Source organism: Ictalurus punctatus, chromosome 3 (genome assembly GCF_001660625.3).
Source record: "Ictalurus punctatus breed USDA103 chromosome 3, Coco_2.0, whole genome shotgun sequence".
NCBI classification, from domain to species: domain Eukaryota; kingdom Metazoa; phylum Chordata; class Actinopteri; order Siluriformes; family Ictaluridae; genus Ictalurus; species Ictalurus punctatus.
In genome coordinates, this window is record NC_030418.2 from 33,013,837 (window position 1) to 33,037,708 (window position 23,872).

The window sequence follows — 23,872 nt, forward strand, 5'->3', positions numbered from 1 at the left end:
TTTTTGGCCCGTAAAATCTTCTAATGAATCTTCTGTAGCCCGACATCCCAGGCTGAGGTCCATCAACGACCACTTGGAAGCAAACGTCCAGGTGACCATTAGTCAGCCTGTTTCTCAGTGGGGGTCCCCACTCACTGAAGTCCCCAGTCCTGGCTAAAGATTGTTGATATCTCTTGATATCTCAACAGCCAGTCAAATACTCCAGACCTCTATAGTTTTATATGTTAATTGTTATAGCTTTAATAAATCTATCTAACCATGGCTAAAGACTTGGCAACTTAATAACCTTTCTGATGGTTCTAGTCTTGGTCTTTTATGGAAAAATCTGTTATCTTTTTCATGACCAATTTATCAAATGGTCAAATCCAAGAAAGTTAAAAAGGCTTACACATTAAAAATGTGCTTCACCTTTAAATAATGTTTCAACCAAATTGTATACGTTTGCAAATAAGTAATAAACAATTCACAAGTTGTAGCCCTATATGCTACAACTTATTAATACTCGTCTATATGTCTTTTTTACGTTCATTCGGCATAAAGTTCTCTGCAAAAATACTTATGTTTGTGGGAGCTGTATGTTTACCTTAACACTGATAGCATACTGCTCCTATATAGCGACTAATCTCTTCAGTTTAAGTTTTACGTTGTTTATTTACTTGCTTTTTTTCAGTTTCTGTCCTGTTTGTGTGATTGATGAATAAAACACGATATGTGTTTAGCTAAACAAAAGCACCTAATGCTTTATTCAGGAAGCAGTGTATGATGGCTAAATATATACACTTTAGCATTTTTTTTAAAATTAGACTAATAGTAATCAAGATATTTGATTGATCAGTTGGCCAGGAATCACTGAAGTATGAAAACCTCATCTATGTAAAGTTCATTGTTATGGGATGTAAAACCTTCTAAGACTATTGCTTTGTCTACTCTTCTGTTACAAATTGAAACGTCGCCGTCTAGTTCTCTTCACGCTAAAAATCACCGCAGAGGGATTCGTGCAGAAATGGTCAAGAAGAGAATTCACTACTGCTCACTGTGTGGGAGCAGTTTTACCCAGCTGAGTGGTTTGAAAATGCACCTGCTCATTCACACCGGAGAGAAACCATATTCCTGCTCACAATGTGGGAAGAGTTTTACACAGAAAGGTGCTATAAAAATTCACGAACACATTCACACCGGAGAGAAGTCATACTGCTGCTCACAGTGTGGGAACAGTTTTTCACAGAAAGGAACTTTAAAAAAGCACGAACGCATTCACACAGGAGAGAAGCCGTATTACTGCTCACACTGTGGGAAGAATTTTACACATTTAAATGCTTTAATCAGGCACGAACACATTCACACAGGTGAAAAGCCATATCAGTGCTCAGAGTGTTGGAAGAATTTTCCAGATTCAGCTGGTTTGAAAATTCACGAACACATTCACACTGGAGAGAAGTCATATTGCTGCTCACAGTGTGGGAAGAGTTTTGCACAAAAAAGTAATTTAAACAGACACGAACGCATTCACACAGGAGAGAAGCCGTATTACTGCTCACACTGTGGGAAGAGTTTTACACATTTAAGTGCTTTGAAAAGGCACAAATGCATTCACACAGGAGAAAAGCCATATCAGTGCTCATAGTGTGGGAAGAATTAAGAATTTTCCAGATTCAGCTGGTTTGAAAAAGCACAAGTTTATTCACAACAGAAAAAAACATATTTCTGTTCCCAATGTGGGAAATGTTTTACAGAATTAAGTTTGCTAAAAAGGTACAAGTGTATTTAAACAGTAGAGAAGCTGTGTCATTGCTCAAAGTGTGGGAAGAGTTTTACTCAAAATAGTCATCTTAAAACATGTCAGCACAATCACAAAAGATTGTGATTGTGAGACTGTATTAAGGCTCAGAATATTGGAAAACTTTTGCAGAACAAAACTTGTTGATAACTTCAGGAAGGAAGGAAGTTGGGGATGGGCATTTTGGAATAAGTACAGTAATTATTAGAAGTGTATTTTACAACATATGTCTTGTGTGGTATGTGCTTGTTCATTGAGTGATTTCCTGATGGATGCGAGTATGGAAATTCTTGTAGAATGTCATTATATGTATACGATCTGAATCACACATTATGAAAAAATTGTGGAACCACACATCTGCAGAGACAATAGACTGATTTATGTCATAGGTGGAGAATATGGCTTATACCCCTCCTTAAGCCAATGTTTGTTTGGAGGAGACATTTTGGGGTTGGAATAGCCAGAATTGCCAGAATCCCTTCTGCTCAACAAGACAAATATTTATTGTTGATGGAACTCACAGCTGAATAAATTCAGAAGTTTACAGGAACATCCTGAACATCTGCCAATTTACAGGAAAATGCATCCAAATTAATCGAGAGGAGCATTATCATGCAGCAAGACAATGATCCAAAACATGCTGCCAACTCAACAAAGGGACTTTATCAGAGGGAAAACGTGGAAGGATTTATACTGGCCAAGTCATTCACCAGAGCTTAACCCAGCTGAGCAGCTTTTCACCTCCTGAAGAGGAGACTGAAGTGAGAAACCCCCCGAAACAAACCACAACTGAAAGAGGCTGTAGTAAACCTGCCAAATGAAAAAAACAACAATTTGGTGACATCAGTGAATCGCACGCTTGATGTAGTTATTGCAAGCAATGGACATGCAACCAAATATTATGTGTTATTTACATTATATATATATATATATATATATATATATATATATATATATATATATATATATATATATATATATATATATATATATATATATATATATATATACACACATATAATGCACAGGTAATGCCTAAGCCATTTAAATCTGCCTTCTATTAATGTGCTCCCTATAAACAACCGTAACCATAGTAACACACAGTTAGAGTCGCATACAGAGTGAGACAGCTAAACATTTCTTTTATCTAACTTATTATCTTTCTTAACTAAATAGATGATTTTTGTGTCATTTAACTTGTATGGTGAATATGGCAATTTTGATGAATGGGGCAAGGCACAAGATGAATTTGACAAACTGGAAAAGATAACGTTAGATGAGATACGTAACGAAAAATGGCACAAGGAATTAACAGCCAAACTTAAGGAGACAAGAATGAGTTTAATACAAAAAAGACAACTAAATGGTCAATTAGCACATTCGAAGACTTTGTATCAGAGACAATTGCTGCGTTTACATGGACAACAATAATCTACGCTTAATCTAATCAAGACCATACTTTGATTAAGAAACTACCATGTAAACACCGACCTTAAGTAAGCTCTAATCGAATTAAGACAGGTGGAGTACTCCTGTTTTAGTCGCATTATGGACGTTTATTACAGACATGTAAACACCTTAATCACATTATGAACGTCATGTGAGAGTTTTCACCACATTCTGCGACAGGACACGATCACACACGGCAGTTCTCAAGATTTTACGGCGAACAACAGAGCATGGCTACAAGCAAGAAGGCACATTTTTGGTCCGAGCAGGAAACGATGGCAATATTAGGTATTCTGAAAGCAATGGATATTATGAAGTGCCTTGATGGCCGTAAGAACAGGAATGGTGACATATTTAAAAGAGTTGTAGACAGAATGGGAGAGGAAGGTTATGTACGTTCGGCTGAACAAGTGCGCACTCGCTGGAAAATCCTAAAAACTAGCTACTATCGGGCGAAAAAACAGAATAACACCAGCGGTTCTAATCCTTCATCTTTCCTGTATTTTGAAAGTATGCATGACATACTCGGTCATCGACCTTTGTCCAACATTGCCGAGAGTGGATTGGACATTGGGTTTGACGAGGATGCAGCAGAACACCCGAATTCAGTGGACGGTAAGTATGTTTGAGCAGGTTGTATTTGTTTTTCTGCTATTAGCTAACTAGTAGGTTACAGTAAATAGTCTATACATTGCTAATTTTATGTATTTATGTATTTTTCATTTTCCTTTTTGTTGTCCTTTTTTACACTTCAAACTTGTGTGCAGTGTTCCTGGAATTAAAGCATATAAAACCCAACATGAATGGTGTTTCTTTCTGTGATTAATGAGTAACACAAAGTACTTAAAAAATTGTCGAGTTGTGCAGCACTTCTTGATAAAATAAGTTCTGGAATGCAGTTAACATCAGAGACTGGAGATAATAACATTGAACAAATACTAAGAAGTGTGACTTTCCAAGCTCCTCAAAGCAAGCAAATATGCTGGAAGTTAACCATTGTGCCTAATGTATACTCCTTCGAGGGGAAAGGTTGCTGCCGTGTATGCTGATAATGCATCTCTCATGACATGAGCATCTGCGCTGGGAGTGTGTTTCTGTGGTGCACTTTGGGGCTGGGGTAAGGCTCTCTCCATAACTGTTGCCTCCTCCAACCAGCATTGGGGGACCTTCTCCTTTTCTCGTTCACAAAAATTGTGCAGTGCACAACATGTTGTAATCATGCAAGGTGAGAAAGTGAAGTGAAAATCACTGTTTCAGGAGCACCCTCCACCTAGACTTCAGTCTCCCAAAAGCAATCTCCACTGTTGTTCTTGCTGAGCTGAGGTGAACATTGAACGACTCTTGTTCAGGTGTTAGGCCTCGAGACTGTGGGTAACACTTCATCAGCCAGTCCATGAGTGGCTAAGCTGGATCTCCAAGGAGAAAGAAACGCACAGGTTTCCCCTGAATCACCCTCACTCCCTAAAGGTCATAAAACAACACAAAGTTATTGATGTCAGTTAATGTTACCAGCCAAGACCATGGCATAACTGTTTACCCTTGGGAGTAGATGGGCCTTTTTGCATAGCTGTGATTGCCACAGTACATTGGCATCATGCGTGCTCCCAGGAACTTGGCAATTGACACTCCAAAAGCTAGATAAAAAAGAAAAAAGTAACGTCAGCATTACAGAAGTATAGCTGAGTTTATTGGTCATATTAGCAGATAAACAACTTAGGCTCTAGTCTTTTGCATACGATATATAGGTTTGAGAGAAAGGTACATATCTAAGTGAAAATCACTTATATTTTAAAGTAAATAAAAAATGTGTATTGTGCTTGTTACAGACAAGTCATCAAACACTTCACAGGGGAGATAAATACTTAAAATGGAACCTATGATAGGACAGATACCAGTAAAAATAATTGATCAAACAAGAAATACGTAATACGCGCTATATACAATAAAGGCAAGATTCATGTGGGCTAATACAGGGAAATAAATGTATTCTTGGCTACTTACCAATATCGGTCATCCACGACTGCCTGAAGCACGTATGAGGGCCATCCTTTACGATTAACAAAGTCCCTATATCCATCTTTTGGCAGAAGTATGGGAATGTGTGTCCCGTCAACGCTTCCGATTATCTGTGGTATGTGATGTTCCTTTTGAATCGGTGGGCAATTGCATTTGCCTCCTCCAGACTAGGAACCTTGATTAGATTTTTTGCATAGGATACCATTCCTTTGCAAAACATGTACACAAACTTCTTGACCGTGCATTTGTGCACGCCAAATTGATTAGCTATTACTCGGTATTCCCCGCAGCTACCGAGTCGGTACAGGACCACTGCCACCCGCATCTCCAAGGGCATAGGTGCACGAACAGTGACTTCCTGGGGACTCATGACACCCTCCATCACGGAATATAATTTTACAAATGATCTCCACGACATACGAAAATTTTCTTTCCATTCGGCGTCATCAAATTCCATTAAAACAACTCTCTCCCACCAGTCCTAACTTCGTACTCTCATCCAGTACCTCCGATTGTTTGTCGCGGTGGCATTAATGAAATGTTGCCGAATGAGAGTACAGAGGAGGCCTGTTGCTGGAAAATTTGTAATCGCAGTCGTCTAGTTGTATGTTTAGCATGACAAATGATTAACTGCTCTTGAAGCGTTCGTAAAGTTAAAAATGAAACACCCAAAACTGTATACGGTACCATAAGGAAGAGGAGCTGTATGTTAATATGTGACATTCTGGAGGGACGTCGGAAGGCATGGCGCGGTGACGTAATGACGTGGGCTCTTAATCTAATTATGATCTAGAACATGTAAAACGGGAAGGTGACAGGAGTATTCTAAAAGCGACCCATGTAAACAGCTTAATCACATTATTATCTTACTCAGATCTTACTCCAAGTGACGAGAACTCCAGAAGCAGGGCACCTCGCCACGGCTTCCAAGCATCCCTAGGCTGTCCATATGGGGACATCCTCAGCAACAGTAACTGGCCTCCAAGTGACGAGAACTCCAGAAGCAGGGCACCAGGATGGTCCAGTCCGGCCCAGAACGGTTCAGGCACACTGCTATCCCAGGAGCAACACGTGTAGTGTGCTGGTATCATCCAAAGTCTTTGCAGGCTTTGGCGTCATCTGGAATCTTCATAGAGGCTGGTTCTGAGCTGGAGCTTGCTCATTCACTGATGGGCATCCTGAGGTAGGAACAGGAAACAAATGGAGAAGGATTAGCGTGGCTGCTGTTCATTTAATTTCAGGCAGAGATACCCATGCACAATTGTTATCGTTTTATCAGATGTGACTGCATAACAAGGCTATGAGATGTGTTATTTGAATACACAAGGTTAAGGAAATGTGTTTTTAATGTAGATTTAAACTGAGAGAGTGTGTCTGAACCCCAAACATTATCAGGAAAGCTATTGTAGAGTTTAGGAGGTAACTGTGAAAAAGCTCTACCTCCTTTGGTAGACGTTGATATCCTCAGTATTATCAAAAGTTATTATATAAAAGTATTGTTAAAAATTTTTCAAAACACCCAGTTATTTAACTGTAGTGGATGATGTAAACGTACATCTTTCTAAATATAGCTTGTATTCTAAGAGCTCAATCAGTCAGTACAGAACAGGTTCAACTCTGAGATGTTGGTGGGTTTCCTCAGATGACCTGCTTGATTCAGGTCCTTCTACCACATCTCTATTGGATTAAAGTCAGGACTTTGATTTTTGCCATTCAAACACATTAACCTTATTCTTCCTTAAACATTCTTTGTTAGAACGGTTGTTGTTTTGATGCATGACCCACTTCCTCTTCAGATTCAGTTCATGGACAGATGTCCTGACATTTTCCTTTAGAATTTGCTGATATACTTCAGAATTAATTGTTCCATCAACGATGTTAAGTCGTCCTGGCCCAGATGCAGCAAAACAGGCCCACAGATGGGATAAAGTTAGGAATGAAAGGGGTGAGGAATGTCAGCACCATCTTTGTCATGGGTGTTGGTGAAGTAACATCAAACCCAAGGTCTAGTTGCAGGGAGGTCAGAACTGCACCACTGTATTGCAAAGTAATTTCCAACAGGGTCTGATGAGGAGACCCACAATCTCCTAGAAATATGGATGGAAAATGATGCAGACTTTACAGGGAGGAGGCGCAGTGCCAAAAACAGTTATGTTGAGTTATACATGGAATGAGGTATGATACATGCAATGAGGTATTAGTTAATACTAAAACATGTCATAATATCATTAATATATCTTGGTTTGTGTTTTTGTGTATATCATTTGTTCTTTTATATTGTACAGTGTTATACTTGAGAAGATGGGTCTGAAGAGAATTGTGACACCAAGTCAGATCGCTAAGAAATGGGACAATCTGAAAAGGAAATACAAGGTGGGTAAAAAATAATTCATGTATTCATTTCATTTGTGCGTATTTTATATGATTTTACTGTTTGACACCTGTTCCTGATAGTTCAATAGGCTTAGTCATCTATTCTTTTATTTTAGGAGCTCCGCTGTCCTTCTATGGGAACAGGGAAAGACAGTGGAGAGGCCGCAGCAACCACATGGCCAAGGTTTTCTGCCATGCATGAGGCTATTGGGGGGAGGCTCTCTATAGAGCCTCGCGTCCTGATAGACTCATGTGATGCAGAAGTCTCAGCATGTGCAGCTGTGGCTGCAGACACAGGCTCATTACCATTTACAGCTTTTAGCCAGGCGAGTGTAGAGGAAGAGGAGGAGAGTTCTGCACCGTCTGGCACAAATAGCCTTATGCAGGAGGATGAGCCATCCACTTCATCGTGTCCCCAACCTCCTAAAAGGAGGAGAAGCAGCAGGGTGCTGGATTTTCTGGAGAATTCAGGACAGTGGAGGACATAAATAAGATGTTATATTTATTATCAAAATGCTTTAACTTCTCCCAAAAGTATGCCCAGCGGTATGTAGGGGTTTGATTTGAGTCTTACCAATATAGCAAACATTTACACATCCAGTCATATACAGGACATACATTAATTTACTTGCTTGAGTCTTGAATCTGAAATTATTTTGTTACAGGATTCTGGACCTGTAATGAAAAAGACCTTATAAATGTATGTATTTATTTTATGTAAGTTTTGGGACATAGCACTGAAGCATTAAACATTCTACCCTGGAATGCGTTACAGAACACCTTTAATGAATGTTCACTTTGGTTGGCCTTGCTTTGTTGTGTATCACTTTTAGTCCAGGAGAAATATGAAATAGGAAACATACATATACCAACAGTAATAGAAACATTATCCTTCTCGCACATCCTAAGGGGGTGGAGCTAAAATGCAAGGAAAGGAAGCGAGGAACAGAAATGAGGATACTCCCAGAGAGTGAGTGAGCATGTGTGTTAGGTGTTTCTCATTTCTTATTTGTGCATCCTCGTTTCCTTTGCTCGCTTCCTTTCTTTGCGTCTTAGCTCAACCCCCTTAGGACGCGAAGGAAGGATGCAAGGATGAGATGCGAGGAGAGGGGAATCGGAGCAACTCAAATGGAATATCCTCACTCTCTCAAGCATCACTTCAAAGCGACATCAATTAATGATGAGTGTGCTCAGCTGTGCTCAGCTGCTTTTTTGTTGTTGGAGCTTGGTTAATAACAACATTCTTAATAAAGCAAAATCCACTGATAGTATTTGAAATGTCTGTATTATTCAACAATGAATTAATGAACAATGCATAATGTATTGCATCTTTTGTGCAGCTTTGCATATCCAAACATGCAAGGATCAGTAAATTACAATACTCATTGTAAGCATATTATTATTTAATTATATTTCACACAAAATTACATCACATCATAAAAGGACATTTTGTTTGAGATTGTGGCAGATGTAAAGAAGGAGGGGAATTTATATGTGTGTCAGGTTTTGCGACAAGTAACACTTCTGTATTGGATACACCTGTGTATCCACTCTCCTAGCTCCTCTGGAAGCTTCTTCACTCCTTGTTCTTTGCCTCCTTGCGGTGCAATTAGAGAACTGATATCTCCTTCAAGATGGTCAATTTCCAGGTCACGGGCTTGAGGACGGAGGAGAGAGGACACGAGGAAGCATCGATTTTAGTATTGAGAAGCACCTTAATGTGTGTCTCGCTTCCGTTAAAAAAAATTAGCTGCTCCACATTCACACCACTGCAGAATATCACAAGACTCTCAACCTCATTATATGTTATAGAAACTAATTATTAAAACTACACATATGCATTAATATTTAACATTAATGGAGGAACGCTACTGAATGTAGTAAAAAAAAAAAAAAAAAAAAAGTGTGATTAAAAATAAACTTGAGTAAGAGTATAAGTATGGACAGTTAACCTACTCTTAAATGTTTTTTTTTTTTTTAAGTTGCTCAAGAAAATGAAACAAACTAAATGCAGTGTGTTACTACCCACCTCTGTTATTTAAAGTACAGTTACTGTGTATAACTATCACAACAAATTGCTGTAATTAAAAAATACAGCTCATTACTGCATTACTGATATTGTTTTCCTTTAAAACTACACTACAGAATGTACAGTACAGTTGTTTATTTACAGTAGAGTTACTGCTTATAAACACTATAGCAAATATACAGCTCATTATTGATTTTCTCAAATACTCAGTCTTTTACTGATAACTTATTATCACTTATACTTGAAGTTTTAAAGTTTTAATGTAAAGGTCCAGCAACTTACACAATTTTAAACAGCAATTTAGATTTACTGATGGTACAGAGATATAATACTCAATGTGAATGTATTTACATGGACTGTGCCGGGGAAATATTTGCACTTTTGTATATAAATTACCTCGCCTTGGAACATCTGTACCAACAGTCAATAGCTGATGTATTGCAGGCACCCTATTGTTATTCTATGTCTCTTCTTCTTCTTCTTCTTCTTCTTCTTCTTCTTGCTAGGGTGTCTATGGCAGCACATAGATCGGTCTGGTAAAGAGCTCCCTGTGGCACCAATTTCTTAATTAGTTTTTCCAACAGCATGGACGTTTTGGATTTTGTCAAAAACTGTCTTTTTGCTACTCCTCCTACAGAATCATCAGCAAATTTGGCACACCTTATTTTCAGAGTAAGACTCACAAAAGTTATATTCCAAATGGTTTGCCCGTAATTGGCCAGCCAATTTTAAACACATCCCAATTTGTACTCTCAAAGCAGTCCTGAAGCAGTAAATCTGATTCTTCATTCCACACAACAGTTTTACTTACTGGAGGGGCTCGCTTAAGGAGTTTGTAGGCTGGATAGAGAAACACTGAGATGTGATCTGACTGTCCGATGTGTGGCCGGGCCACATCCTTGTAGGCATCTTTCACTTTGCTGTACACTTGGTAAAAAATTTTATTTTCCCTTGTCAGAAAGTATATGTTTTGATAGTACATAGGGATGACATTCCTGAGGTTGTAAATCTGGCTTGTACACCACCTACAGCCCCAGTCATAACTACCATGCCATCATATCATTGTGCTACATACTTAAGCTCATCAACGCCATGATCCACTAGCTGCTCTTCTATATCAGCAGTAATGCATTCTGCCTCAAATTCTTTAAGTGTGGTCATTGCTAGCAAGCACTCCTTGACTGTATCTTCCACAACAAAGCGGACACATATGGCCAGCTGTTCAGTATCACTACCTCTGGCTTCATCTGCCATAATTGAAAACATCCCTGCCTCTTTTACCTCCCTGACAATATTTGCTGTAACCTCGTCAAAACAGCACTCAATTATCTCATTTTGAGATGCAGATGATAAGTAAGTGCTGAGTGAAGGGGCTGAATAGGATTGCAAAAAAGGGTCAAACTGTTTTAGGAGAAATTCCCCTGGTTATAGCTGAAGCCTCCTTCATCATGGCCATGGAAAGGAATATTTTGCTTGGCCAGAAAATGTGTCATAGCCACAAAACGGGTGACGTACATCCATCTGTCTTTTATTTCTGCCTCATTTGCTGAGTGCAATTGTTCAATTACACTGCCATGAACAACACTGGCTTTAAAGCTGTGCCAGGAAAGCATGCTTGCTTTATGGGCAGGTGTTCTCTCATGCTCTCTAAAGAGATCTAGAGCTTTTTTCCAATTTGCTAGGCCAGTGCTAACAAAGGTGTCATGTTTTTACCAAACATCCTACATGTACAACAAAAAGCTCCATCACTAGATATAGAATATTCCAAACAGGGAAAGCTTTCAAACCAGTTTGAATTAAAAGATAGCTGTTTTAACCCATAATTGTGCTGGAGATATTGGGAAAACTTAACCTGTTTTGGGCCACAATGCTTTTCTCCAGGTCACTAATGTTTCCGTCTATATTGTGACCAATGTTTTTTGCCCTTGACCCCTTGATGGCTCTCTGTTCAGTCCTGTCCTTCCCCACAGCTCTCTCTTTGACCCACCTCTGACTGTTCATTCAGCTCCATCTCTCTTCCTTCTCCACCTGCAGGGTCTTAGTCAGACATCAGACGAAAAGGCATCAATTCTCAGGAAAACCTCTGTAAAATCTATGAAATTGCATTATCCAAGATCAGGCAAGACGAAACAGCTTCAGACAAAAAGGTCTTAGAATGAGCAGAGAGTTGGTTGCTAGGAAAGAATTGGTTGCTAGGCAGAGTTGGCTGCTAAACTGGGTGAGTTTGGTTGCTAGCTTGTGAAACTAGTTGAGCTATCTCTAACTTTATAAATGCAGAAGTCTTGTTTCTATAAATGAATAACTAGCTAGCTAACATAATTGATGTAAGCTTAAACTGACTTTTGAAACTCACTCAAAACAAGCCAAACTATAATATAGTCCTTTTTAGTCACTAGGTAATTAGCACACAGCAGCCATACTTACTGCTTATTGTTTATGTAGTGTCATAAACTAGAAATAGCGAATTAAATATTGATTTCATATCCAAATGATTGATTCATTATTCACGGAACACAAACATGTGTTTATTTTCTCTGCAATAGAGCAGTTCCTTGACAGAGGTTTTCCTGAGACTTGATGCTTTTTCATCTGATGTCTGAGACCTGACTCTGATGGCTGAGGATGTAGTTTGTTTATCAAGTCTTACCTCCCCCGAACTCATCTCTCCTTTCTGCTTCCCAGTCCCTGCTTTGTACAAAAGAAATTCTGAAGTCCATCTACAGGAGCCAATAATGTTTGAGTCAAAATAAGACTATCGGTATTATTTGGAACCTTACTTTAGTTTCGTCATGTTTTCATAGACTACCTCAATTGCTTGCCGACACCTGGACTTCTGTGTGAGCGGCTACATTAGACTGCGTTGCTTTTACAAGCATTGATTGTGTTGCTACGTTGCATATAGATCCATTTCTTTTTTCTGGGATGATCAATCTAAATTACAATAAATTGTTAAAACTGAAACTTGATATTTTACCGGGGCACAGCAGATTTATACTGTGGCATGTTCCCCAGTTAAAGGGCTCTGGCAACACCCCTGTCCTCCAAAAGCAGCCCAAAAGTATGATGCTGCCACCACCATGCTTCACTGTAGGGATGTGTGGGTGGGGGTAATCAGTCACTTTAATTGAGGGCAGGTGTATACTAATTAGTCTTTAACATGAGTTTCAATGTGACTGGTAGATTCTGAACACTGCCACATTCACAATTATAAAAGTGTGTCCACATGTATTTAAGCTGGGGATTGTAAGGTTTATTTTCTTCTTCTATGTTTATCCCCCCCAAAAAAAAAACATTTCTAGGTGTTTGTCACTTAATATTTATGGTGCCATTTCATAATAAAGGTGAAAAAAGGTTATTACATGGTTTAATTTACACAAACACCTGCCATTTAAAATATATATAGATATACATACACAGCACAAGGAGAACATGCAAACTCAGCACACACAGGGCCGTTGGTGGGAATAGAACCCCCAACCCTGGAGGTGTGAAGCAAACATGCTAACCACTAAGCCACTGTGCACCCATTGTGTGTGTGTGTGTGTGTGTGTGTGTGTGTGTGTGTGTGTGTGTGTGTGTGTGTGTGTGTGTGTGTGTGTGTGTGTGTGTGTGTGTGTGTGTGTGTGTGTGTGTGTGTGTGTGTGTGTGTGTGTGTGTGTGTGTGTGTGTGTGTGTGTGTGTGTGTGTGTGTGTGTGTGTGTGTGTGTGTGTGTGTGTGTGTGTGTGTGTGTGTGTGTGTGTGTGTGTGTGTGTGTGTGTCCTATAATCCATTTAATGAAATGAGAGATATGAGACATGTTTGTTGTATTCTAAGGGCACTAAAGAATTAGACCTAGATGATGTTATTATTATTATTATTATTATTAAACTGTACCGAGTCAGTTGTTCCTGCTCTGAATCTCGCGAGAGAATGTGAGATTCAACATGGCGGCGTCCTGCTGCTAAAACTCGTCTGTTCTGTCAAACCTAAATTATATAAAAGCAAAAAAACAAAACAAAAAAAACATAAATAAACAAATAAATCATTCTACGAATCTCTTAAAAGTCGGGTGGGTCTGATAAATTTGTGGACAACTGCTTTGCGGAATATATAATGGCGGACATTTGCAAATCTGAAGATTCATTTAAAACCGAGAAACAAGAGAAAGACTCTTCTCCAGACACGGAGGATGTAAACACCAGCTCGGTCCAGGTGAATTTAATTACAATACGAATTTAAATGTAAATGGATACACACAGAGGCCACAATTGCGGGAGGAATTGTATAATCAATCATACACGTTACTGTATAAACTCAATCCGGAAGTGTTGTGTATATAAATATATTATTCAGTAGCGTGCGCATTGCCCAACATGAAACAAGTGGGAAATGTTTATTTATAGCTGTCCGTGTGAGAGTTTTATCATAGAGGAGACATTTTATTAAACACACCAGCCTTAAAACTAACAGTAAGACTATTTACTACTAGTAAATTATAGGCCTGTGTTTAGAAAATGTTATGTCGCAAGCTGTTTTATATAAGATTTCTAACAGACTATGCATTGACAAAGAATTTAGAATACACGAGCCAATAGAAGACAGAAATTACTGGATGTTATAAGGGGAATTGTATTATTTATCAATGTTGTTCATTGTATAATAAGACTTATTTGTAACAATTACATTGAAACCCTACTTTCCAGACTGATTTAGTGCATTATTTATTGTGTGTTTATTTAATTCGCTTAGAAGATATATACAGCTACTGCTGTTTCATCAGAACTAAAGAAAAAAAAAACATGCTGGACCCACTAGGATGGGCGATATGGACTTTAAAATATATCATGATATTTTCTGCTACGATAACGATATCAGTGACGATATAAATATAGTACCGTGCGCCACTGTTTTTGGCTACAAATGATAGCTGTGATCTTGAGAGCCTCAGAAACATAAACATTGATCTAAAAATAAAACTGATTTTCTGTAAACAAACCAGTTCCAGATTGTAGAGCTAGCTCCTCATTTAGCGATAAACTCCTCCTCAGCTTTATGTCCGCCTTCCGACGTACTCGTTTTCGCTCTGCAGGTGAGCTGCGAATGGGTCGCAGACCGTCACACACAGAAATACGTCATAAACTAGGCTTTATCGTTATTATTGCGGGAAGACTAATTGTTATTGTAGGGAGAATTTCTACTGGTTTATCGCAAACGATAACATATCGACCAACAAGCTACAACAGTAGCGGTCACTATAGCGTATAAGAGACACACTACAAGTATCACGCATGACTTTACGCCTGGCTGTAGTCACATGTCATAATGTGAGAGAAATGACCAACCACTGCTAGGACACTACTGCTGTGTAGTCTCTGCAAAGTACAATTTAGGCTTGTTTTTCTTTGGTTAACAAGTTGTTTCTGTGCCTATGATTGATGAATAAAGAAAATATGTAGATCTGAGCAAAAGGTGCCTAATGCAATGAAAAGTACACGTTTCAATGATCAATCTGAGTACCTAATGGTTTCATCAGGAAATATTGTCCTACAGCTCATTTTATACACGCGTTCATTTGAGTTATGATATTTGGGAAATAGTGTCGGAGCTAGTAGTCACAAAATCGGATTGCTAGAGGTCACTGATGATGCATCTTCCATCTTGGTTTACCACTTATGATCCGGTCACCAGTGGTAATAAGTGCCTAAAATATTCTAACATCTGTATTTCTTGTTCTGATACAGAGTAAAATGTCATCATCTGGTCCCCTTCACACTAAAAACCATCACAGAGGGATGGATGCAGAAATGCGCAAGGAGAGAATTCACTGCTGCACTCAGTGTGGAAGGAGCTTTACTAGAAAGGGTCACCTTCAACGACACCATCTAATCCACACGGGAGAAAAACCACATCACTGCTCACAGTGTGGAAAGACATTTAGAGAGCAATGCCAGCTCAAAAACCACCAACGCATTCACAGCGGAGAGAAGCCGTATTACTGCTCGACTTGCGGGAAGAGTTTTACACAACAGAGTAATTTTAAAAAACACCAGAGGATTCACACCGGAGAGAAGCCGTATCACTGCTCACAGTGCGGGAAGAGTTTTACAGAACAGAGTAATTTTAAAATCCACCAGCGCATTCACACCGGAGAGAAACCGTATTACTGTTCACAGTGCGGGAAGAATTTTACCCACCTTACTAACTTTAAAATCCACCAACGCATTCACACCGGAGAGAAGCCGTATCACTGCTCACAGTGTGGGAATAGTTTTTTAGAATTGGGTACTCTAAAAAGACACCAGCGTGTTCACACAGGAGAGAAGCCGTATCACTGCTCACAGTGTGAAAAGCGTTTTAGAGAGTTAAGTCATTTAAAAACGCACCAACGCATTCACACCAGAGAGAAGCTGTATTACTGCCCACAGCGTGGGAAGAGTTTTACACAGAAATGCAATTTTAAAAATCACCAACACGTTCACACAGGAGAGAAGCCGTATCAGTTTATACTGTGCAAAAACCTTAGCTAAATAGTGGCACAGGCAAAATCCCATGAGCTCACGAATGCTGGAGAGAAACTTCATTACGGTTCAGTGTTGGTGTAATCCAAAACATTCACGTAGAACAGATGTACACTCACATTGTTTTTCGGTGTGTTGATTAAGCAGTGATGATTTTCAACTAAGTAGAAACCACATGTTGGTAAAAGCTTTCTGCATCCTGAAGAGCAGTAAGACCTGGCACAGGAAGAAAACCAACACATAAACCCTTGCGTGTCAATTTAAAAAAGTTACACATAGGTCCATAGAGGACAAAAAATAACTATGTCCAAAAAGTGTCATAAAAATATTTATTAATATTTTTTTTCCCACTTTCACTGATGTGTGTGTGTGTGTGTATATATATATATATATATATAATCTCTATCTCTCTCTCTCTCTCTCTCTCTCTATATATATATATATATATATATATATATTAATTATTATTATTATTATTATTATTATTATTATTTTACCAGCATCAGTTTTGCTCATAATTGCCAAACATTTATTCATTTACTGAATTGTAACCCTTTAAATGTTTTTTTTTTTTTTAATTTAAAAAAGTATTTTATATAGTACTCTTGGATTATTACAGTCTATGTCAATGATTACCAACAACATTAATTTTGATACATTTAATATTTTTTATGCAGTGTCAGTTTTTTTTTTTTTTTTTAAATAGTACACATTTCTGATTAAAAAAAAAATCAATGTTTAAAACCTTGTCAACAAAATAAAAGCCTATTAACACCGAATGCATGATTTTATGCTTAAACGCCACGGGGATTAAATATTGCAGTTTCAATGGGGACATTTTTGTCCTTAAGGTCCTGAGTGTAATTATTTTGTGTACCTAGTTTAAAATAGCTTTATGAAAGCAAATCAGGGTGAAATATTAAAATTCCAATAAAAATACGCACATGTTGCAAAACTTATGCTGTTTGCATTGACACTAGACATTTTTTTTTTTTATGAAAAAGACAAAAATGTCCATAAGGATGCACAAGGGTTATAAGAACAGCAAAAAAAATGTTTATGACTGAATGGTAATTTATATATGAATAAATTATGAGTCTCAAACATTTAAATAGTTATTATTTTCTAGTAAACCTGTCACATTTTCACTGACTGGATCTTAAATGTTGTTGTACAAGGTATATCATGCTTCACAATATAACTGTTCGTTTACAGTTTATTATAAATAGCCAGTTTTATTGTAATTGATTAGCATTACAACAAATCTAATTCATGGTTGTAATTAGACTAGCTACAGTAGTTATTCTGATCATTCAGACAAATTGCAATTACCTCTAATTATAGAAAAGGTTTCTTTAATAAAATAAAATAAAGTTCTTGTTTGTGTTCCTCTCATTCAATTCAATTCAATTCAATTTTATTTGTATAGCGCTTTTTACAATAGACATTGTCTCAAAGCAGCTTTACAGAAATATCAACATGGTATACAGATATTAAAGGTGCGAATTTATCCCAACTGAGCAAGCCACTGAGTGGCGACGGTGGCAAGGAAAAACTCCCTAAGATGTTTTAAGAGGAAGAAACCTTGAGAGGAACCCGACTCAGAAGGGAACCCGTCCTCATCTGGGTAACAACAGATATTGTGAAAAAGTTCATTATGGATTTATATGAAGTCTGTATGGCGTTAAGAGCAGCCATAGTCCCAGCAGTCTGGAATTAAAGAAGATTTGAGCTCCATCCAGAGGCAGAAAGGATCTGGATCTCTAGTATCTCCATAAATTCGTGTGGGGCTCGGCGAAAGGAGAGAGGGAGAAAAAAGATGAAACAATGAAACAATGAACCATTCACATATTGAGTCCCTTCCAGTGTAGGTGTAATTTAAGCTGGAGACAGCCTGCTGTTGTCTGCACTACAGTTTGATAGTCTTTTATATAATAGCTTGCAGCAGAAACTGGTCCAAAAGCTTTCTCCCATCCAGTGGACCCGAAAAGTTTCGCAACACTTAAGCCCTACTTAGAAATGTATGAGTTTCACTGTTAGAAAACATGTCAAATCAAGTGGCATTTATTTAAAAGAAACATACCAAAGGCAAACTTTCCAATCAAAACTTTTCCCAAAAAATAAATTATGCTTTTAAATGTAAAACTAATAGATATTCTGGTATATAATTAGACAAATCTATTTGGATACTTATACATATTCTAGTTGTTACAGTTAATCCATAGTAAATGGGATGAACTACATCATATGGTTATTCTTCTTGGGGTGCTTGTAAGAAATTAAAGGTAACCGACTACATACAGGGCCAAGTGTATGTGGACATCTGACCATCACACCCATATGTGTTTCTTCCCCAAACTGCTGCCACAAAGTTGGAAGCACAAAATCGTATGTCTTTGTATGCTGTAGCATTATATACAATTTCCTTTCACTGGCACTAAGAGGCCCAAACTTTTTCGGGCATGACAATGCCTCTGTACATAAAGCGAGCTCCATGAAGGCATGGTTTGCCAAGGTTGGACTGGAAGAACTCGAACGTCCTGCACAGAGCCCTGACCTCAACTCCACTGAACACTGACTACACCCCAGGCCTCCTCGGCCGACATCAGTGCCCGATCTCACTAATGCTCTTATGGCTGAATGGACACAAATCCCCACAGCCACGCTCTAAAATCTAGTTGAAATCCTTCCCAGAAGAGTGGAGATTTTTATAACAGCAAATGGGAAATAAATCTGGAATGGGATGTTCAACAAGAATATATGGGTGTGATGGCCAGCTGTCCATCCACTATAAATTAGCTTGGGAGCAGCAGGTTAAAAGTAATTGCAAAAATGATTAAAAAGAGGGAAGTAACTTTTGAGAAACCGTCTATCATCAAAGAATGCCACACTATTCACCAGATCACAAAAAAAAAAAAAAAAAAAAAAACAATCTTCCTTTCTCTACATTTGGATATATTGTACAGATGAAGGACTTGTGAATGAAAACAGAGAACATACAGGCATAATTGAGTAAAATCAAGAAAAACATGCAAGAAAGAGCAGCAAGGATTGTTACTGGATGTGTAGACTTTTTATATTCCCTGTATATAATGAATCATCAAAAAAATAAAAAAAAAATTAAATTAAATTCCCCAAATGATTTGGACTATAATCGAACTATAAAATTAAATTTAGAATATCTCCAAAGCTCAGTGAATGGCAAGAGCTAATTGGGGAGGGGGAAATGTATATTTATGGTCTGTGCATGGAATCATTACTGCAGTGGCTCCTTATTTAACAGATTCTGGGCCCTGTGGAAGTTCACATCTGTTGTAGTTTATGGTAAAAAAAAATGTTATGCTTCTCTCGATTCAGGCTTTAACACATTAACACATGGGAAGACAATGGAGAAAACCTCCAGAAAAACATCAGATGGAGTCACCATTACAGCTACATCAACATATCTCATTTAACATCAGAAGGAAAATCATCAAATGACAGCAATTAGCACATCTTTACGGTGTGATTTTGCACCTTATACTTGAGTCGGTCTGGGAAACATGACAAGCTTCTTTTCTCTTTTGTTTAGTTTAACACCTACTTTTGCTTGTAAGTAGGTAGATTGTAAAGTCAATATTCTATCATTTCGATCAGTAATTCTAAAATTCAAACCAAATCATGATTTTAGCAGTTCTAAACTCAGACATTATTATTGTCCATCCATCCATTTTCCATATCGCTTATCCTATACATGGAAGTCTGGAGCCTATCCCAGGAACTCGTGGCAGGGGACACCCTGGACAGGGTGCCAACCCATCGCAGTGCACAATCACACACATGACGGATAATTTGCAAATGCCAATCAACCGTCTTTGGACTGAAGGAATCCAGAGCAGTCAAAGGGAACCCCCGAAGCACTGGGAGAACATGCAAGCTCCGCCCACACAGGGCAGAGGTGGGATTCGAACCCCACAACCCCAGAGGTGCGAGGCAAACGTGATAACCGCTGAATCAAAGTACCCCTATCATCATCATCATCATCATCATCATGATTTATTATTATTATTATTGTTGTTGTTGTTGTTGGTGGTGGTGGTGGTGGTGGTGGTGGTGGTGGTATTATACCGATTACAAGTCATAACATATTTAGTATAGTTAAAATATCCAGTTAAAAGTAACCCAGCATGGTGAAAGTGTCTTTAGTTGTGTTACTAGTCGGATTGTGTCAGAGCGCTGAAGCCTGAATCTCGCGAGAAGAGGTGAGATTTAAAATGGCGGCGCCCTGCTGCTAAAACACTTACTTCCTGCTCCTGAAAACTTCGCTGATTAAAAACAAAAACTCTGCGAATCTCTTCCAAGTGAAGGAACCGGAGAAATTTGTGGACTATTGCTTTGTAGAATATATGATATATATAATGGCGGAATCCGAAGATTCAGTTAAACCCGAGAAACGAGATGAAGACTCATCTACAGACACGGAGGATGTAAACACAAGCCCGGTCCAGGTGAGTTCATTACAGTCCGAATTAAAATCCAAAATAAACTTACTTCAGTAGATAGACAGACAGGGGCTAGATAACCAATTAGGTGGCGGTGATATTCCAGACCATCTGTAGCAGTGAATATGTCTGTGTTTTTGTCGGTAGTCTTGAGGAACGACATGCAAATAAGGCTTTCATTGTAGTTCTGTGCACAAGACAATAAAATGACTACAAACTGTTTTATTAAACGATTCCAGAGTACTGTAGAGCATGTGTAAAGAACGGTGGAAAAGGAGAAAATCTGGTCAAAAGCTCACTAATTAGTTAGTTAGTTAGTTAGTTAGTTAGTTTGTTTATTTATTTATTTATTTATTCATTCATTCACTCACTTTCAAGGTCTGCTTTATTCTGCTTCAGTTGGACAAAAGTTCTAAAACTTTTTAAGACAAGAATAATAAACACGAGGATTCACATAAGTGACCCAGTGGAGGCTGGTGACTTTTAAAATTGGGGAACTATATATTATTAACATTAATTTTAAAATCACAATCTATTGAGAATAAAGTCAGAATATCAAATATTATGAGGAAAAAGTAATAAATGCCACCACAGTTCAGATCAAGAACAATAAAGAAATACTTTAAATTCTGCATCAGCACCAGATTATTATTAGTCTTAAAACGTGTGTGTATATATAATATAAAAATGTAACTGAATTGAATACATATCCAAGCAATGTTTGTATGTAAAAATGCAGGACGTTGAATATTCGGTGCAGTTATTGTCTGTTGTTGCAGGAGAAATTGCAGGCAGTGGTTTCCTTCAGAGGTAACTCCGGTGCTCTCAGTGCTGCAATCGAGGCCCCAATGCATGAATATGAACTTGCAAAAAGGCTTAATTTTATCGTAAGAGCCCATGTGCCATAACGCATCAGGGGCTCGATGCTGACAGTTCCACTCATTTGGTATTGATCATGTTGATTATCATTCTTATTGTCTCCTGTGAAACCGTGCGCTCTCGTTGAATTGCACGCAGATGTAACCATCGATAGCCTTGAAAGCAATCAGTGCCTGTGATTGCTCCTTCAACAATAGAAACTAAAAACTTCATCAGATATTCCGTGTCCCTCGAATTATCACACAAACATTGCTCTGATATGTATTCAGTTCAGTTCGATTTTATGTTTGTAGTGCCTTTAACAATGGGCATTGTCCTAAGGCAGCTTTACAGAAATCTGGATGTAGATATGGATTTAGATTTCTCCTTAATGAGGAAGCTAGAGGCGACGGTGGCAGGGACAAGCTCCATCAGACAATATGAGGAAAAAACCTTGAGAGGAACCAGACCTCTATTGCGTTCCCTGTGTAATCTGGCTTTCAGTATAAATCTTGCCGAGTCCACTGCGTAATATCCAGCACTTCCATATAGACTAACTGCTGTTGAGTTATTTAGGCGTCAGCTCGTCCATGTTGTCAGCCGTGTTCCCAGCTGCTATGTTTCCAAACTAATCTAGGAACCATGCAAGCTAAGGAGCTGCCTCCTTTTTTTTTATTTTTTTATTTTTTTATTTTATTTTTTTTTTTAAGTAGGGCTACTCTAACTTCACTGTTATTGGTTTGTTCATGTGCTTGTCAGGAAGAATGCAAACTAGACTAACAGAGTAAGATCTGACAAAATCCGCTTAGTATCACAAACGGATCATAGAGACATTTTAATCATCCACAATCTGAAGTTGCTACATGTTTATACCAGGTATAATCAGAGCCTAATACTGTCTAACGTGTTATTTCTGTGTCTTGTTCCACTGCAGAGTGAAACCTCATCATCTGGTTTCCATCACACTGAAACCCATCGTGGTGGGATTCATTCAGAAATGGGCAAGGAGAGAATTCACTACTGCTTGCAGTGTGGAAAGAGTTTTACTAGAAAGGCTCATCTTAAACAACACCATCTAATCCACACGGGAGAAAAGCCACATCAGTGCTCGCAGTGTGGGAAGACATTTTCACAGCAAAGTAATCTTAAAAACCACCAACGCATTCACACCCGAGAGAAGCCGTACGAATGCTCACAGTGCGGGAAGAGTTTTACGCTACAGAGTACTTTTAAAAACCACCAACGCATTCACACAGGAGAGAAGCCGTACGAATGCTCACAGTGCGGGAAGAGTTTTACACTACAGAGCACTTTTAACAACCATCAGCGCGTCCACTCTGGTGAGAAACCGTATTACTGCTCGCAGTGCGGGAAGAGTTTTACACGACACAGTACTTTTAAAAACCACCAGCGCGTTCACACCGGAGAGAAGCCGTATCACTGCTCACAGTGTGGGAAGAGTTTTACACTACGAAGTAGTTTAAAAAACCACCAGCACATTCATAACGGGAAGCTACATCAATGTTCACAGTGTGGGAAGAGTTTTTCACACTACGGTAGTTTAAAAAACCACCAGCTTATCCATACAGGAAAGAAGCCACACCATTGCTCACAATGTGGAAAAGGTTTTAGAGAGTTAAGTTATTTAAAATCACACCAGCTCATTCACACAGCAGCGAAACCGTATTACTGCTCGCAGTGCGGGAAGAGTTTTCGAAAATTAACTAATTTAAAATCACACCAGCGCGTTCACACCGGAGAGAAGCCGTATCACTGCTCACAGTGTGGAAAGAGTTTTATAGAGTTCAGATCTTTTAAAAGCCACCAGCGCGTTCATACAGAACAGAAGCGCTATCACTGCTCACTGTGTGGGACGAGCTTTACGCAACACGCTGGAGCGAAACCTCACTACTGCTCAGAGTGCGTGAAACGTTTTTGTGTTGGTGTGATAAAAAAATAATCAAAGTGTCAAAGACGTACACTCGGAGTGTGTTTTTTTAATTTATTAATTTATTATAATTTCCATTATTTGTGTGTTGAATACTAAAATTAAATTAAGTGTAAATCACATTATTGTAAAGGCTTTCTGCTGTAGAGCAGTAGGAGGACCTGGTGTGGGTTGAAGACAATTTAAACATTAAAAAAACAGCTTCCCAACCCAACCCTGGTCCTGGATTACCCAATGCCCTGCATATTTTAGTGTTTTAACACTCTTTAAAGGTCCTTCCTGAGTTAGTGGGTGTGTTAGATGTAGGAGAACATACATTTTGCAGAACAGGGGGTACTCCAGGACCAGGCTTGGAAACCTGTGATGTAAGAGAACAACAAAAACAAGTTTATGATTTATATATGATCAAATTATGAGTCTTAAAATGTTTCAAACATACAAAT

General features: G+C 38.5%; 1 protein-coding gene across 1 annotated transcript; it reads left to right on the forward strand.

Moving 5' to 3' along the window:
- Nucleotides 1-13,542: 13,542 nt before the first annotated feature.
- On the forward strand, nt 13,543-23,871 carry LOC124627524 (zinc finger protein 271). The gene is made up of 4 exons (XM_053679977.1): nt 13,543-13,836; nt 15,366-16,146; nt 20,415-20,629; nt 22,416-23,871. Exons 1-4 carry the CDS (start codon nt 13,738-13,740, stop codon nt 23,439-23,441), a joined length of 2,121 nt encoding a protein of 706 aa, XP_053535952.1. The 5' UTR covers nt 13,543-13,737; the 3' UTR covers nt 23,442-23,871.
- The last annotated feature ends 1 nt before the right edge of the window (nt 23,872 follows it).

What these genes read in the sequence shown, in the direction of transcription:
- LOC124627524 (XM_053679977.1), top strand. Translation starts at nt 13,738, where the DNA reads ATGGCGGACATTTGCAAATCTGAAGATTCATTTAAAACCGAGAAACAA. An exon ending in TAAACACCAGCTCGGTCCAG is followed by an intron (nt 13,837 to 15,365) that starts GTGAATTTAATT and finishes GTTCTGATACAG; the next exon opens with AGTAAAATGTCATCATCTGG. An exon ending in TATACTGTGCAAAAACCTTA is followed by an intron (nt 16,147 to 20,414) that starts GCTAAATAGTGG and finishes CGCCCTGCTGCT; the next exon opens with AAAACACTTACTTCCTGCTC.